We start from the raw sequence: 16627 nt of genomic DNA on the forward strand, positions 1-16627 counted from the left end.
ACACTTGAAGTGCAGATGATCCCCTCTTTATCTTCTAAACATATCTGGTTCAGATGGGACAAAATCACCCACAGGGTTAAAAGTCATTAGCTATTTTATTTTATAAGCAAGCACTTGTATTCTTTTAGGAAAAATATGTCAGGTTATACTACTTGTTATCATGAACAGTTTTTGATGCATCACAGTACCTTGCAATATCCAACTTAATGAATGAAAGAAGCAGTTAAAAGCACCGACGTTTGCCAAACGTCATCCGATTCTTTTCTTTTATTTACAGTGGTATAAAACTTCATTGTAATGGTATTTTAATAAAAATATACCTTTTCACAGAGCAAATGATAAAACGGATCTTGATGTTATAAGAGAAAACCATAGATTCCTGTGGAAAGAGAATGATGAAGTGGACATGAATTGGTAACTTGGACTCTAATAAAACATTACTTTTTAGATCTTTTTGCATGTGACTTTTTAATGTTTTATTCATTTGTTTTAATTTACTTTGCATATTTACTTTTTGTGCTTTCAAATTTTGATGCATTTAAAAATGAAAGAAATGTAGGAAATATTGTGATAGGGCTCTGCATTAGAATGAAATGGTGATGTAATAGTGAAGAACAAACAGTTAAAGTCTGTGCAGTCTGTCTGAACTAAACTACTATTCTCAAAACTCTAACTACAACTTCAGAAATAAACTTATAATTTATGTTGTAGTGATTTTAAAATATATTTCTGAACTATATGTTTATTTTCTTGTATTCTGTCATTTAGATACTCATTTTATCATCTTATTTAAAATGGATTGTATTACTTGACTGCACTCTATTATTCAGTGTACTTAATCAAAATAATGCATTTCTGGTTACAGGGAGAAGAGGCTTGCAAAGAAATACTGTGATAAATTATTCAAAGAGTACTGCATAGCAGATCTGAGTAGATACAAAGAGAATAAGGTATGTTTTATAAATCATTTTGATTAAACCACTACCTTTCATTTAAGGCAGTAGTAAGAAACAATCAAATGCTTTTATGAAACAGGCTCACAGTCCAAGCACAAACACATCACTGGCCATAATGAAGGATTGAAAGAAGCATGCTTTCTATTGTTTTGAAAAGGTTTTTGTGTCTGTGTAAGAAAGACAGACAGAGACGTGGAGAGAGAAAGCTGCAAACCAGTACTAGGTAGAGCCTGAACAAGCACTGGAGATATGGCCTTGATGTACCAGTTGTAGCACTACGGTAATTCCATATTTAAGGAACTTAAGGTAATCTAGTTAATAAGACTGAGGTTTCAGACTTACTTTAAAAATCTAAATGGAGCAGATTCATGAACTTTAGAATATTACCACCTGTCTGTGCCTAGAAACAAAGCTTTTTTCATTCTGTGTAAGTAAGGAGGATTTCACTAAAATAAACAACCAGACTATATCACCAGTACACTCTCTGGAGTAGTCTGCAAGTTGTAAAAGTTTTGGTTTCCTGCATTCAGTCAAGAAGTGGTATCAATGCCAGCTTTTGTTTTGTGATTGTGTAAAAGTTATGTTAAATGTGGACATAAGCTGATAGAGGCCAATGCATAATAATGGCTCAATCCTTCAAATATAACCTATATTCAGATCTGTCAGGCACGTCAAGATATTTGGTGAATAGCAAATGTTTGCAGGATTTAACCTAATTTTTTCTGTTGCTCAGTGCAGAACAGCTTTCTTTAAAAACTTCAGCAACAAAGTGCTTAATGTCTTTTTCTTTTTTTTGTTTGTTTGTGGATCTTCAGTTTATCTTTCTGTATTTTATATTACATTCTTTGGTCCCTTCCTGCTACAGAAAATAATCTTAGAATCATAGAAGGCTAGGCCTGGATGCAACATCAAAAGCCCATCTAGTCCAGCCCTCTACTCAGAGCAGGTTCATCTGTGTCTGGATGAGTATTAGTTTAATTTGCTCTTGAAAACTTCCAAGGGTATTTAAGGGCTGTGGGTATTTGTAGATGTACTGTGGGAGGCAAGGAATGGCGCGTTAATCAGCGCAGCTCTGAGAGTTGCACTAATTAAAGTGCCCAAAGCCTCTCGTGTATCACCATCATCCCTGCTCTGAAAAATGGTGGTGGGGTGCTTTGAACTAAAGCTCATTGAATGAGCTTTAGTTCAAAGCACCCCACTGCCATTTTTCAGCATGAGGACACTGATACATGTGACACTGGAGTCTTCTGGAGCGCAGTAATTTCCACGCTCTAGCAGACTCAATCGACTGCCCTTGCTGGGGTGTGCATGGGGCTGAGTCCCTCCCGCCCCTGCCTGGGGCAGCGCATGCTGCACTCCCAACCTCCTCTGCCAGAGGGCGCCAACCTGGTTAGCAGGCACAGCTTCTAGGCAGGGCTGCGGCTGCAGCTGCCCAGTGATGAACTGCTGGGTTCCCCCAGGCTCCAGCGATGACAACTCCTCTCTCTGCTGCTGTGCTCTGGGCAGCAGGTAGGGAGAGGAAGCTGCAGCATTGAGGGGAGCAGGGTGGGCTCTGCCTGCAGCTCACTTTGGTCCTGCTCATGCATGGCAAGGCAGGGGAGTGTGTGGGTGGAAGGGGGGCGTAAAGGAGCTTGGCTGCTCACAAAGCCCTGCTGGGCAGGCATGGGACAGGAAGGTGGGGTGGGAGCAGCAGCAGGAGCCTGTGCAGGCTCGGCTGAAGCCCTGCTGGCCAGGCATCCCCTCCTCCCCTCTCCTAGGGACTTCTCTTGCTGCCCAGTGCTGGCAACTGCTTTCCAGCAGGTTGGGGGGGGGGAAGGCCCCACATGTCCACACCCAACCTACCCACACCCCAACCTCACCCCACCCCACATGTACTCTCTCACACACACACCCAACACTGTTCCACACAACCCCACCTACACCTCCCCATGCACACCCCACACCTCAACCACACATACTTCTCACTCCCTCACACACATCCTACACATATACTTGCATGCACCCACCCCTGCCACACCCCCACACACACCCTACCTGCACCATACCTACACCCTCACACATCCTCTACCCCCCCACATACACCCTCCTATCCCTCTACACAATATACAAGCAACCCACCCAACGAGTACTTCCTGAGGAAGGGGATAGACTTCTGGTGGCAAAGGTTGGGGGTTGGGCCTTCGGTCACAAAATGGTGACCGGGAGTGAGGCTACCCTTGCAGTCCTCAGTGCCTCACCAAAACTTGTTAAGTGGCCCTCCAGCCAAAATAATTGCCCACCCCTGCACTAGTTCTTCACGTTAATTTCTTTCTAGAGCCTTAGCTATTTTGACAGGCTTTTATGGTGGAAAATTCTAGAGAGGAGCAGCTTGTAAACCATGACTTTAACACCTACAGCATTCTTTCAGATGGTTACTCAGTTTACGAAGTAGAATTCTCTCCTGGATTTTCAGTCATTTTCAGTGCCAGCAAGAGCCAGGCTCTTTTTCATATGTTACATAATCTGCTTAGCATAACAACAGTTGCTTCCGTTGCGAGCGCAGAGAAGAACTGGGGGTGGAAACAGGACTCCTTTACTGCCTTATAATATCCAAAAAGAAGGTAGATTTTCATTCCATTCTGGATCTGCCTTTGAATTCCAGCTGATGGCGGGGTAGGATGCAAGGTAGAGATGACTTCCTGTATTTGTTGATGCAGATGGGGTTTATCACCTCATGTCTATTTAAAAATTTCCTTATTCTGTTGAGGCCTCAGTCAACTAACTTTTCTATAGCACTGTGCACTGAGACTCTTCAGTTGGTGTCTTGTCAAGAGGAACCATTCTTTTTAGAAACCATACTCAGTCCAGTTAATTACTGGTATAAACGGTAGTGACTAGGGACAGAGAACCCTTATGTGCCCCATATCATTTCAACACATTTGATCCAAGATGGAACCACAGATGTGGTGGGGCGGATGGAGCATCCCACGGGAGCACAGCAGGGGGGTGTCCTTCAGTGCGCTTGGAGGCAGACCCGGAAGTGGACCAGAAGTACTTCCGGTCCACTTTTGGATGTGTCGTGGAGCACGCGCTCCTGTGGGATACTCCATCCACATGACCATCTCAGCGTCACGAGCCGCGCCTGGTACCTTGAGATATGTACAAAAAACATTTAAAGCTGTGTCTGTGGCTGAATCACTGATTCTCTGAATTGGCATCAAATTTTCAGATTTGGATTTGGCCGATTTTTGAATGGGTACAGTGATCCGAATCAACTAATCGAATTGGTGTCCCCCAAGTCAGACTGACTCCGAATTGAATACGGCCCACTTCGCACACCCCTACTGTGCAGCCTCCCCACCGCTGCACCATGAATCTGAGATCCTGCCCCCCCGACTTATCCTAACCCCAGCACTGCTCCCAACCCTGACACTGCACCTCCATTGAGGCTCACCCTTAGTTCCTCAGTCTGCCATGCCCCCTGGTGCGGAGGTAGGAAGCTGCAGCTGGTGTAGAGAGGGGAAACCTAGAGGCTTCAGCTGCTATTGTAGCCAGTGATGAGTGGAGTAGCCACTAGGCAGGAGCCCAGGGGCTGCAACTTAACCCCATTTGGGCTGCATGCTGCAGCCCACGCATAAAGCAGGAGTGTCCAACTGGTGAGAGGGAAAGCAAAGAGCAGGGGTCAGCAATCTACAGTTTATGGACTTCTTGCAGAGGTAAGATCTGGCCCACAATCCAGTCCATGTTCTACCAGTGTCACATGGAAACCCTATTGCAGCTTACCCATGGGATCTGGCCCGGATTCTGTATGTTGCATTTTACTAACAACTAGCTAAACCCCTGTCTGCCCAAAGGGCTCTCTAGGATCTTGGTTCCCATTGCGGCTCTGGCTCCATAAAGAGGACAGCTCTCTTCCCTTCCACACTTCAGCCTCTGCTCGGTGAATTAGCTACCCTGAAAGACCCAGCAAGAGACAATTTGGAGGAGGCTAAAGGGGGTTGGGGAGTAAGAGAGTAGCCCCTCTGTACATGACAGGAACAATTGGGCACAGTAGGGGATGGGAAGCCCTTGATTGAAAGGAGTAGCCCACATTGAGTAAAAGGTTGCCAACCCTGTGGTCAACACTCGTCTATCCCTTGTTATACCCTCCATGGCATTCAGCATCACTGGCTTAGAGGTGCCAAAGAATACATCCCTGACAGCTCTATTAATAGGTATTGTGTGGCAGTTACACTATATTCCTGATCATCTTGTTTTCCCTTTTCTGTATCTTTTTTAATTCATCCTTTTTGAGATGTTGAAATCAGAACTGCATGCAGTATCCAAAATGTGAACATGCAATAGTTTTGTACAGTGGTCTGATAATATTTTCTGTTTTCAGTTTCCTTCTTAATGAGGCCTAACATTTTATTAGTTTTTATTAGCTTTTTTACTCAGCAAGTGGGTGTCTTATGATTTGCTTTAGTTCCCTGGTGGCATAGAATCAAAAACTACATGAGTTGAAAGTTAAGCCTATTTATCTTTGAGTTTAGTGAAACCCAAGACCAAAAGAGTTAAGGGTCCACCACATAGGAAGCACATGGGACTGTTGTGGTTCAGAAATGGAGGGTTCCCTTCTGGAAACCAAGAACGTGATGTTGGAGGTGCTATATCCCTAGTCCAGCACCAGTAAAAAGACTTTTATATCAGCTGTTCCCTCCACTGCAACAGGAAACAGGCCACTAGATTTTCCATTGTATAAAGTGAGGTTTTTTTCCCATGAAAATGGAGATCTAAAATAAGGTGGGTAACACCAAAGTTACATAATAAAAAAGTAACTGCACTTTTTTTGTAATAAAAAACCCCCTGTAGTAGTGTTGGAGTGCTGTAGTTGTGATGATGCAGGAAATGTGTGAGAAACTAAGTTTTATTGAACTTTTAAAAATTTATACATAAAATATTTTAAAGATTTAAACATAAAAATAGTAAGGGCTGTACTTAGCAGTAGGGTACAGGAGGCGAGTTTAGGCTAGGACTCTTATTTCCTTGAATCGCCTAAACCAATAATAGGAAATGAAAACCCTTTTTGTTTAATTGCTAAACAAATTACTTGGAACAGGTTACTATCCTGTACTGGAAATTCAGTAGTTAACTTTGCAGAGTCCTAACTCTCTTACAAATATAGGAATAAAAAAAACAGCTTTGAACCTAGCTTGTCTGTTGGTTTTCTGGAAGCAGTTAAATGAAATCAATGAAAGTTGTTTGTATGTACAGGAGGACATAATTTGCATCTTAGTGTTTAAGTTGTTACAATGGAGCTTTGTAGCTAACATTTCATTGAAGCAGGACATCAGGATGATTATAATTCAGACATTTTACTACCACTTGTTTATCTGGAAACAGTGTTCTACAAGTCTCTTTAAATAGGCAACAGTACATTAGTTAGACTGTGGTTGTTTTAAAACAGATTAAAAACCATGAAATCCAGGTTTCTTCAGGGATCTTAAACATTTTTCCATTCTGTTTTAATGAAATGTTTAATGCAGTTTGTACATTTTACAATTGATTTTTTTTTTTTTTTGCTAGCTGAAAGCATAAGCAGCTCAAATGAAACTTACTTAGACTGCACTGCAGATTGCTGAGTAGGCCAAGTGCAAGCTGTTCCTTCCTAGCACATTGTCAGTATAAATAGTATAATATGTAATGTTGTCTTGTGTTTATCATACAATTGTTCAAAAGAAAAAAATGTTTATTGTTCAAATTATATTGTCTTAAATTCCATAATGTGATAATTAAAAGGAGAAAACATTCACTTAAGCTGGCACTGTTAAGGAACTTCTTTATAAAGCATTTACTTAGTGAAATTCAGTACAGATGGAACATTTGAATATTGATTATGTCACTCTGCCCAATTTTCCAGCTGGGATGATTAAGGTACAAAGAATTTAAACAAATTGCCAAAGATCAGGTTTTCAGTATATGGCTTTTCGTTAGTTAGGATCCAGCATTTTTTTGCATGAGAACATCGTGGTTTTTTTCTCTTATGGTAATAATGTAATTGTAGAAAATAGGGCTGGAAGAAACTTTAAAAGATCACCCAGTCAGTCCATCCTTCTGCACCAAGACAGGATCAATTGCCAATGCATTCTTGACTGTTATTTGTATAACCTCACCTTAAATGCCTTCACTAATAGAGATTCCACAATGTACTCGGTTCCAGTGCTTAAAACTGACCTGAATGTTAGGATTTTTTTAACTGATGGCCTTGGGAGGATCTAGAATTTTGGAAAGGTGGGTGCAGGTGTTGTGGTGAATCATCATATAACACAATGCATTGTTTTCTCCAGTTGAAAAGAAACTAGAAGCTTTACTAATATGCTAGGTAGAGTTTTTAGGGCTATATTATCCTGTTTAAGATCCAAGGAAAAATAAATATAACTGAGTTTGGAGACGGCTGACTGCTAGCACTATGGTGGAATAGGGCACTTTGTGCCAGGAGAGTACAGCTGTTAACCCCCAACCTGGCCATGGACAGAGCTGTTCCCTGCACCCCAACATATGGGTCCCCCAGACATTCTATGATTGCCCCAAAGTGTCCATTACTGCTCTTTATGTATTACCCTGCCACCAAAAAATGCTTCCTGGCTGTACTCTGTCTTCTGTTATCCCACGCATCCCCCATACTTAACCACCACTCCATTTCCCCCTTGATACCACTTTGAACCTACTGCACCCTGCAGACTCATCCCCATCATGTCTTAGCCCCTCTGACCTCTTGCCATCCTCCTAACACCCCTGTGAGTCCTCCCCCCGCCCCTATGAGAACCCAAACCTTACTGAAGTCCCTCACACCCCCTGGGGTCCACCTTATCCACAATCACTTTTGCTTCCAACCCCCCCTTGCACCCAATTTCAGACCAGCCCCTCTGGGTCTGCCCATACCTGGCTTTTTGCTGCCCTGGGTACACCACTGGCTCAACTTCCATCATTTGCCTCAATGAATAACCCAGGAAAGGGTCACTGAAATAAATCACACTAAGACAAAGTGTTTTTTCATGGCCTGCTCACAGTGCACAGAGACACTTTCGTGGGCATTTCATGTTGGCCCTGCCCCTCAGCACTGATTCGCAGAGATGTCCTGTGGAGAAGCAGGAATGAGGGGTTGGCTGGCACTTTGATTTCTGACTGCCCTTTGTGATGCCCCATCCCAGCAAAGGGGGGGAGTGATAAAGGGGCAGCCACCATCTTGTCTGCTGCCCTTCATGCTGCCCCACCAGCCAATGCCCTTCATGCTGCCCCATGCACCACTGCCATTAAATAGCTGTGCATACTTTCAGCCCTGACCCTGCTCACTATCTCTGATTTGTTGTGGGTTTAAGTCCCCTAGGAATAAAGCCACCCAATACACATTCCTAAATAGTGGCAAACATTTATTGGTTAGCCTAGCAAGTGAGCAGAGAAACATTACTAAGAGAATTGTAGAAGGAAAGGATAGCTTGGATAGTGGAATATATAGGGTTGTTAATACCTATGGAGTAAAGAGATCAGCAGAAGCCAAGTAGATAATAATGACATAATAATGAAGTCAATTGACTCCCTCCTTAAATAGAAATGTAAGTGTCCCTGCCAAGGAGTTTGTTTTTAAACTTTGAGTGGAGCAGGAATCAAAGAGATGTATAACTGTACCATCCAGCACCCCTACCCTCAGATCTGCCCCTGCTGATATCTAACCTACATCTCCCTTGTTGCAGCTTGAGGAGCTGCCCTCCCCTTCTCCCTCCTCCCCCTCATTTTGCTTCCCAGTTGATATGAAGAATAGTTGATGACCTCCCTCTTTGTCACCTTGTATATATTTGAAGACTTTTACCGTGGCTCAAGTCTCCTCTAAAATAAGTAAAGCCAATTGTTTCAGTCTTTTCACATGACTCGTGTTTTCAAGATCATTTTTTTTTCTTCCCTCTGAACTGCCTTTAGTTGATCCATTTCTTCTTGAAGTGCAGTGCCTAAAACTGGGCACAGTATCTAGCTTAGACCTTGTCATTGAGTAGAGTGGAAGAATTACTTCACATTAGAGCCATGTGAAACAACATTGTTCTGCTTCAACTTCCGTTTTAATGGAACAATGTTTCGTTTTGAGTTTCATTTCGAAAGCACTGTTCTGTTTCGTTCTGTTGAAACTGCTGTTTTGTCCATAGCCAGCATTGGGAAGATTGGTGGTGCTTCTGGCCCCAGCTGGCAGCACCAGCCTCCTGTGATCCAGGAGGCAGATTGGGGACTTGCACCCCCAGAAGCAATCCAGCACAGCCCTCCCCACAGAACGGGCGAACTCCCAATCTGCCTGCCAGATGACAGGAGGCTGGGTCCAGTGGCAGCACCAATCTTTCCAGCACAGGCTGTTTCCAGCCAGCATCACCAGCCTCCTGTCATCTAACAGGCAGATTGGAAGCTCATCCGTACCCCCGGGAGGGCTGTGGGGGCTGTGCCAGATTGCTCCTGGGGGTTCAAGACCCCAATCTGCCTCCTGGATCACAGGAGGCTGGTGCTGCTGGCTGGGGCCAACGGCAGGTGGGCCTGGGGCAAATGAGCTTGTGTGGGGACTCACTGCTGCCTCAGGATGGGTCCCCACACCAGTTGATTTCCCTTCCCCCCACCCCGGCTTCAGGGTTTACTGCAGGAGCTTGTACCTCTATCACAGCTCTCTCAGCCCTTTAAGGGAACACCTGATCATTTCTTAGCTGGTTCTATAGCGTTTGCTGACCCTCCATAACTCTAAAGAGTAGGCCACCCTGTTATACACTTCAAAACTAAAGCTGTGAAGGACAAGCATTTGAATAGAGGGGGATAACACATCCCCCAACTATTGCTCTAGACAGTTCTGTTGGTAACTTTTTTTTTGTTTGTTTCTTATTCATAATTCATTGGACCACTGATATTAACCATGAAACCTCTAAACAGGCAGGTCTGAAATATTTTTTCTACAGCATAACAAGATACAAAATTAAAAATGCCTGGACTTACTGATCCTATAGTCAAAGTGAATTATGGTAGAAAGTATGCTGCTGTAAATAAGGCCAGAGAAAACTTCACATTACTTCTGAGTATGATACTGTGCAGATCAATTTATATGTACTGGTAATATTGTATTCAAAACGCCATGCATTTTTTCTTGATGATTTATAGTATGTATAAATGTATGTGTATACATGTATATATGCACATTCACGTGTGTGTGTGTGTATACACATACATGCATACATATAATACTGAGTGTGTATGTTCTGACTTATTTATTAGCAGTAAACATTTACACCATAGAGCCCATCAAGTGGCCCAGTCAAGATGAGGATTTTGTCATCCAGTTGTTATGTAAACACGTGTGGAAACATGGCTCTGGGCACAAGAGAATTTTACTTTTTTTTTTTGTCATAATGTGAAATTCCTAGACACTTAAAGACGGTAAATTCCTTCTTTCTAGGTAAATGATATGATCTTGATTTCTTTCCTCACTCCCAGCTTTTTAAATTAGAATAGACTGTTCTCTCTGTGTTACCTCCTTTTCTGATTTCAGTCTGGCTTGCTTGCTGCACTCCGTCTTCCCTTGGGTGGTAGTGCCGATTTGTAGTCTGAAAAACAGGCAACGGGGCACAGGTCCATTTCTCAGCAAAAGGGGACTGGGTTATCTTCGTATAGATAAAATCTAGAAATAAAAACAAATATGTTAGATACATTTATTTTTGTTTACATTTGTGTGGAAGAAGTAGAAAATGGACTGCTGAAACAGAGTTCCATTTCCAGTTTCAATGGTTTCCACGTTGTTTTCAGTGTAGAAATGCAAAGAAGAATTAAAATCTTTTTCTTGTAATTTCTTTTCATTTCTTCCTGCTAACAAGAAATTTTGGACACCATTGATTCAGTGCTGATTACTGAATCGCATTTCAGTGGACAGTAAGATAACCAAAATCTGGGAGTTTCTTAATGAACAAGAGGGATTAATATTTTGCTAAATTGAGAATGACTGACTGTGAGGGGACGTCAAGCATTTGAAATTTCATTTTTGTGTTTCTGAATGTTTTTGACTGTTCAGAACTTAATTTCAGTGTTTATCTTTTTAACAGTTTGGATTTAGATGGAGACATGAGAAAGAAGTAGTTTCTGGAAAAGGTAATACAGCCTTTCTTTTGGTGTTATAATCCTACTTGATGATTTTCTGTTGCTTTTTGTCTTTCTTGTATGACGAGATTAAATCATTAGTATACATATTTTTGTCCATATCCTGGAAATTGTAATAGTTAATCATACTTCTTCATATCATTTTGTACTTCAGGATGCTTACTGATCTACAGGAATACAGAAATAATGAGTATTGTCTGTCTTTGCAAAATTTTTGTAGCAAAAAAACTTCATTATGCTTCTTCCAGTGTGGAATTTCATGAGCGTGGCTCTTACATGAGACTAGTCAGTGAATAGCAGTTGATTCTGCACTACTTATTACTTTGCACTCAAATTCAGTTTACTGAGCACTTCCCATCTTAAGATCCCTTTTTTCAGTTTCTAAAACTTCACTAGGCTTTAGGCTGCTGGTGATACCATGTACAGTTCCTGTAAACCCTGCCTCTCCACCAAGTTCAGCCAAAATTTATAAATCTTAATTTAGCTATGCTCTACTAAAGACTTGCTAGCAATTATAGTACCTCTATTTTCTGAAGATTTTGTCTGAACTGAATTTGCTTTAGCCCAAGACTGTAGGGGCTAAGAACTTCCCCTTCAATTTGTCTTCTAGCTCTTCAGGTCACGATGGTGTCATGCACAAGAACTAAGGACAGACTATCTTTTCTGTATTCCCAGTGCTGCTTCTGCCGGCATCCAGGCAATAGGAAGGAGGAAACAACTGACTTGGATGTAGAGCAGTTATTCTTAAGTAGGGTGTTGTGAGATTCTTTTAAGGGTACTGCAAGATGCCACTCAATATTAGCATTGTTAAGTGGGTCAACACCTACATATGACTGACAAGATAAACCCAGGGATTTCAAATAGGAATTTATAGTGTAAAACATCCTGACCTGTTATGGTCTTTCTGAGTTCTTTACACCAGAAGAATTGCTCTGTTTATTTTTCCATTGTGAAAAATACAAGTGAAACTAAGAGCTGGCATTTTCTGATAAATGCTTTGAGTCTAAAAAGGTTGCGAAACACTGATATAAAGTAAGATAACCTGGAATTGTCTGTGTTTGAGGCCTCCTCTACACATTACAGATATTGCACCACTAATTCATTAATTGCGCAATTACCCTGACTAATTACAGACATTTCAGGAGATTAAACTGGATGCAGAATGACTTCCTGATTTAAACTTAGCTCGTTTCAGTGCTGACCTTACACTTACAGAGCCAGTCTCAGTGACCAGCAATCAGTCTAAACCTCTAACAGTACAGAAGTTCCATGAAAACAAACTGGTCTAAAAATTACAGAACCTGGTTTAAGATAAATCTGGATCTACGTAGTATCAAACGTATTCGATTTAGGTCCAACCAGTGCATGCAACTTTTCTCTGTGCAGCTCCTGGGCTGGGAGAACCTAGCCACTGGCCTCAACCCTGGGGCTGCTCTTTTCACACCCTGCCCCACACTGGGCTATTTCCACCCCAGCCCCTTACTTTCTTTCCCCCCAACCAGCCAGCCTTCTCAACCTCCATTCCACAAGCTGTTCTGGGTGCAGCCACTTTTATCAGTGTTTGCTACTGCCGGAGCCAAGCAAGTAAGTCCCAGTGGGGGGAGGGGCAGGAGGGGTGGGGTTGTAGGTTCATTGGAGGGGAACCCTAGCCCACCCACCCACCCCACCCATGTGTCGTGCCTGCCGGACCCACCTTACCTGTGGGTCGTGCCTCTCTTTTCCACCCCCCGCCCCATTCCTGACAGACCCCCAAGCTCCTCCAGCCTAATGGACCTCTATCCCCGGTAGCCCCTCCATCCTGACTTACCTGATATTGGACAGCCATTTTGATCTGATTTAACCTTACCCTGACACCCCAGAATGTCTGTACTTGAGACCAGTTACATATGCAGAGTACTTAGCACCATAATAAAAAGCTCCAACCAGCTCTGAAGTTAGACCTTGAAATGTGTATTAACTTTAAAGCTGGTTGGTATTGAGCTTTAATTGGCATGTGTAGCAGGCTCTGCCCAGAGTTCCACAGCAGCAGATTCTGGGTGCCCACAGCATGCTTCCCAGTGGTACAGTGGCAGGGTACAGCTATAATCTCCCAGCCTCGGGGGGTGCCTGAAATCCCCTAAAGTGGGAAGATCGCTGCAGTGGCTACCTCTTCCTGAGAGGTGCTTGAAACCCCTGGGGCCAGGGAGATGGCTGCTGTGGTGATCTCTCTGCCCCAGTGATTTCCTGCACTCTCAAGGCAGGGAGGTTGCCACAGCAGTGATCTCCCAGGAACAGAGGGTGCATGGGGTTCCCCTGAAGTTGGGAGTCCCCTCAGCTGAGGGGGCTTCCAGCTGTGAGAGCTTGTATTGGGCTTCCCCTGCACCAGCAGGGAGGTGCAATGAGATCTAATGCACAATCCCACAATTGCACTTCCTACAATGCAACTTGGCAGAAGGAACGATTGTGTGAATTGTGCATTAGATCCAGACGCACCTTTACCTGTATGTGCAGAGGGGGCCTGAGAGGGCAGTAAGAAGTAAATAAGAAGTTAGGGGATATCTTCTGTATCTTGTGCAGTGAAGAGACTGATGTTGACAACTAACATGCAGTAATATTTGTTATATGAGGTTCTTCAGATAACTCTTTTTTCTCCTTAAACTTTTTTAATGTTCAAAACTAAATTTTCTTCTTTAAAAAGTGGTTCAGATGTTAAACACGATCTCTCTTTCTGTTGTAAAAGCCTAGTGTAGTCTCTACTATTTCATTACCTTTTTTTTCCCTTCACAAAAACATTTTATTCAGGATCTGAGACTTACAGATACTTTTCTTCCTGTGTCCTTTGAAACAATGAAAAAGTATGTAAATTGTTACTGAAAATTAGGAAAGTTTGAGGAACCTTATTTGCTTATTTGACCTTAATTAACTAAGGTCGTGGACAGACCTTATATTTGGAGCACTACAGAAAGGGCTGCTGATGTTGCTCTGACAACTGCTGCTCCTTGAGGCAGCAGTGACAGAGAAGTCAGTTGCTGCTACTGCCAGGGCTTTGGGGACAGTTTCTGTCCTGGCCACAGCTAAGTGGCAGAAAAGATGGCTGCTACTGCTTCGGGGGCAGCGGAGACAGCTGGCACTCATATGCAGCAGTGGCACAGACAGCTGCTACTTCTGGGGCACTGGGACAGTAGCTGGGAGCTGTCAGGGCAGCTGGTTCTGCACCCAGCAGCAGCAGCATATATTTAAGGAATTAATGTGGATGTTTGTCTCCACTGGGGCTTGTGCACAGTCATCTTAAAGGAGCCATTGTGAATTGCAGAGTTTAATTTCTCCATTCTCTGTCTGAAAGAAAAATCAGGAATCCTGTCATTTGCAAGTGACTAATTTCTTTGGAGTCTACTGAATGAGTGATTTTTCATCAGGTTGTATATGTGAATAATTTATATTTTGTCTTTATGCAAACAGTGGAGGGTGCAGAGGAATAGGAATGAAGTGTTACTAACTTTATAAAGTAAGTTGTGATTCCAGGAAGCTTTTAGATATTTTTCTTAATAATGTTTTAGAACGTCATCTAATGCTGTCTGTGACAGGGCAGCTCTTGGGGCTGAATCTCCTGCTGGCCCCCCCACCTGTCTCTACGGGGCAGTCTGCCCAATCTTACCTGCCCAAGTTCACTGTTTCCAGAAACTGATGGTATCATGCAGGAGACTGCCTCAAAGCCATGGAGCGCTATCTGCAGCTCCAAACCTCCCCTTCACCACAGCCCATGCCTTGCAGATGGCATCCAGATTAGTATTGCTCCCTGGTCCGACTCCGGAGCAAATCCAGTCCAAAACTGGGCTTCATTCACCCATGTATTCATGTCACATCCCCTCTTACAGGAGGCCTCTTACACTCTGCCCCCCTCTCACCGGGTCCTCTGGGGTACCGCCCATTACAGGGCCACACTCCACTGCCCTGGATCCTCCTTGAGTGACCCCTCTTGGGCCATCAGGCTTTCCTACTCGCATATTGGTTTTGCCACGCAGTCCTTGAGTTCCCATGAGTTCCCCTACTCTACAGCCTTGTGCCAAACCCTGGGCTGATTCTACCCCAAGCTCCTCACTGGACAATTCTACATTACGCCCCACTCTGGGATCTCTGTCTCAAGCTTGCAGCCAAGTTCACACAGGGCTGGCCCTTGAGCTGGCCTTCAGGCTTACTCCTATTTGGCCTTACTCAGCGCACCCGTGGGACTCCTTCAGGCCTACTCACACTTCAGCCCTACTCAGCCCCCTCACACACACAGCCCATCAGGTGTACTCTGACATTAGCCCTACTCTGTGTGGGGCCTCTCAATACACTACTCACTACTAGGGTCTCTGGGATCTTGCATCACTGCTGGGTTCAGGTGGCACTTCTCTGGCCATGCCTGGTCCCACAACTGCCTCCAAAGCCCACCCAAAGGCAGGGGGTGGGTTTAAGGTGCGCCTCCTCGCCTTTCACCGGGGTGGTAACTGGCCTGGCATTTCCTGGGGGCTCCCAATTCACTAGGAGCCCCACCAGGCTACCCTTCCCTGGCAGGGTGCAGTTTTAGGTCATGCCCAGGACCAAGAGCCTCCTGCTCTTGCCTCTAGTTGTTCCATGCTGCTCAGCCAGGCAGTGTTTGTTTCTGCCTGACCTGGCAGCAGTAAACTGTTACCTAGGGTTCCCAAAATGGCTGCTCTCATCAGGCACCTGGTAGTTGCCTGCCGGTGCCCTGCCACACTGTCCTAAAGTGTACTATTTTTGTTTCATTTAAAGAAATCATGCTTACAGGTTCAGTTATTGCTGTCTTTTTAGTTTGAGTGATTGAACTGAAACTCTTGTTGACTAGTATAACTCATCAAATAGGACTATTTATTTTGTAGCTGAGTTCTCTTAGGATGCTATCTATAATTATTTAATGAAATAAACCCTCCAAGGGTAGCCACTGGTTGCCATCACTTGGTGTTTCCAGTAACAAGGACAATAAACAGAATGTGTTAGTGAACACATAAAATTGTCTCATTTTGAAAATTATATGTGGTGACTAGTAGACCTGTGTGAATCAGCAAGTGTTTCATAGATTTCATAGACATTAGTGCTGGAAGGGACCTCGGGAGATCATCGAGTCCAGCCCCCTGCCCAAAGGGCAGGAAGTCAGCTGGGGTCATAGGATCCCAGCAAGATAAGCATCCAATTTACTCTTGAAGGTGTTCAATGTAGGTGCTTGAACCACCTCCGCTGGCAGACTGTTCCAGACCTTGGGGGCTCAGACAGTAAAGAAATTCTTCCTTATGTCCAGCCTGAAACGGTCTTGCAGGAGTTTGTGACCGTTCGACCTCGTCATCCCATGGGGTGCTCTGGTGAACAAACGTTCCTCCAGATCCTGGTGGTCACCCTTGATAAACTTATAGGTGGCCATCAGATCACCCCTGAGCCTGCGCTTTTCCAGGCTAAAGAGTCCCATGGCTCTCAGCCTGTCATCGTAAGATCTGTTTTCCTGACCTCTGATCATGCGCGTGGCTCTCCTCTGGACTCTCTCAAGCTTCTCCACATCCTTTTTGAAT

The 16627-nt window shown here is 43.8% G+C and overlaps 1 protein-coding gene and 1 long non-coding RNA gene across 2 annotated transcripts in view; one reads left to right on the forward strand and one right to left on the reverse strand.

Moving 5' to 3' along the window:
- LOC149859928 (protein FRA10AC1) overlaps positions 1-16627 on the forward strand; it is a 58807-nt gene that overhangs the window by 17381 nt on the left and 24799 nt on the right. Inside the window, exons 6-8 of the mRNA XM_090056623.1 lie at positions 331-414; positions 866-950; positions 11030-11075. Coding sequence (XP_089912749.1) covers positions 331-414; positions 866-950; positions 11030-11075 — 215 coding nt within the window. The remainder of the gene's footprint in view (positions 1-330; positions 415-865; positions 951-11029; positions 11076-16627) is intronic.
- LOC149859929 (uncharacterized) overlaps positions 1-16627 on the reverse strand; it is a 34006-nt gene that overhangs the window by 9790 nt on the left and 7589 nt on the right. The window contains exon 2 of the long non-coding RNA XR_016443429.1: positions 10465-10611. This is a non-coding gene — a long non-coding RNA (uncharacterized LOC149859929). The remainder of the gene's footprint in view (positions 1-10464; positions 10612-16627) is intronic.

Source organism: Crocodylus siamensis, chromosome 7 (assembly GCF_052110815.1).
Source record: "Crocodylus siamensis isolate JL-2025a chromosome 7, ASM5211081v1, whole genome shotgun sequence".
NCBI classification, from domain to species: domain Eukaryota; kingdom Metazoa; phylum Chordata; order Crocodylia; family Crocodylidae; genus Crocodylus; species Crocodylus siamensis.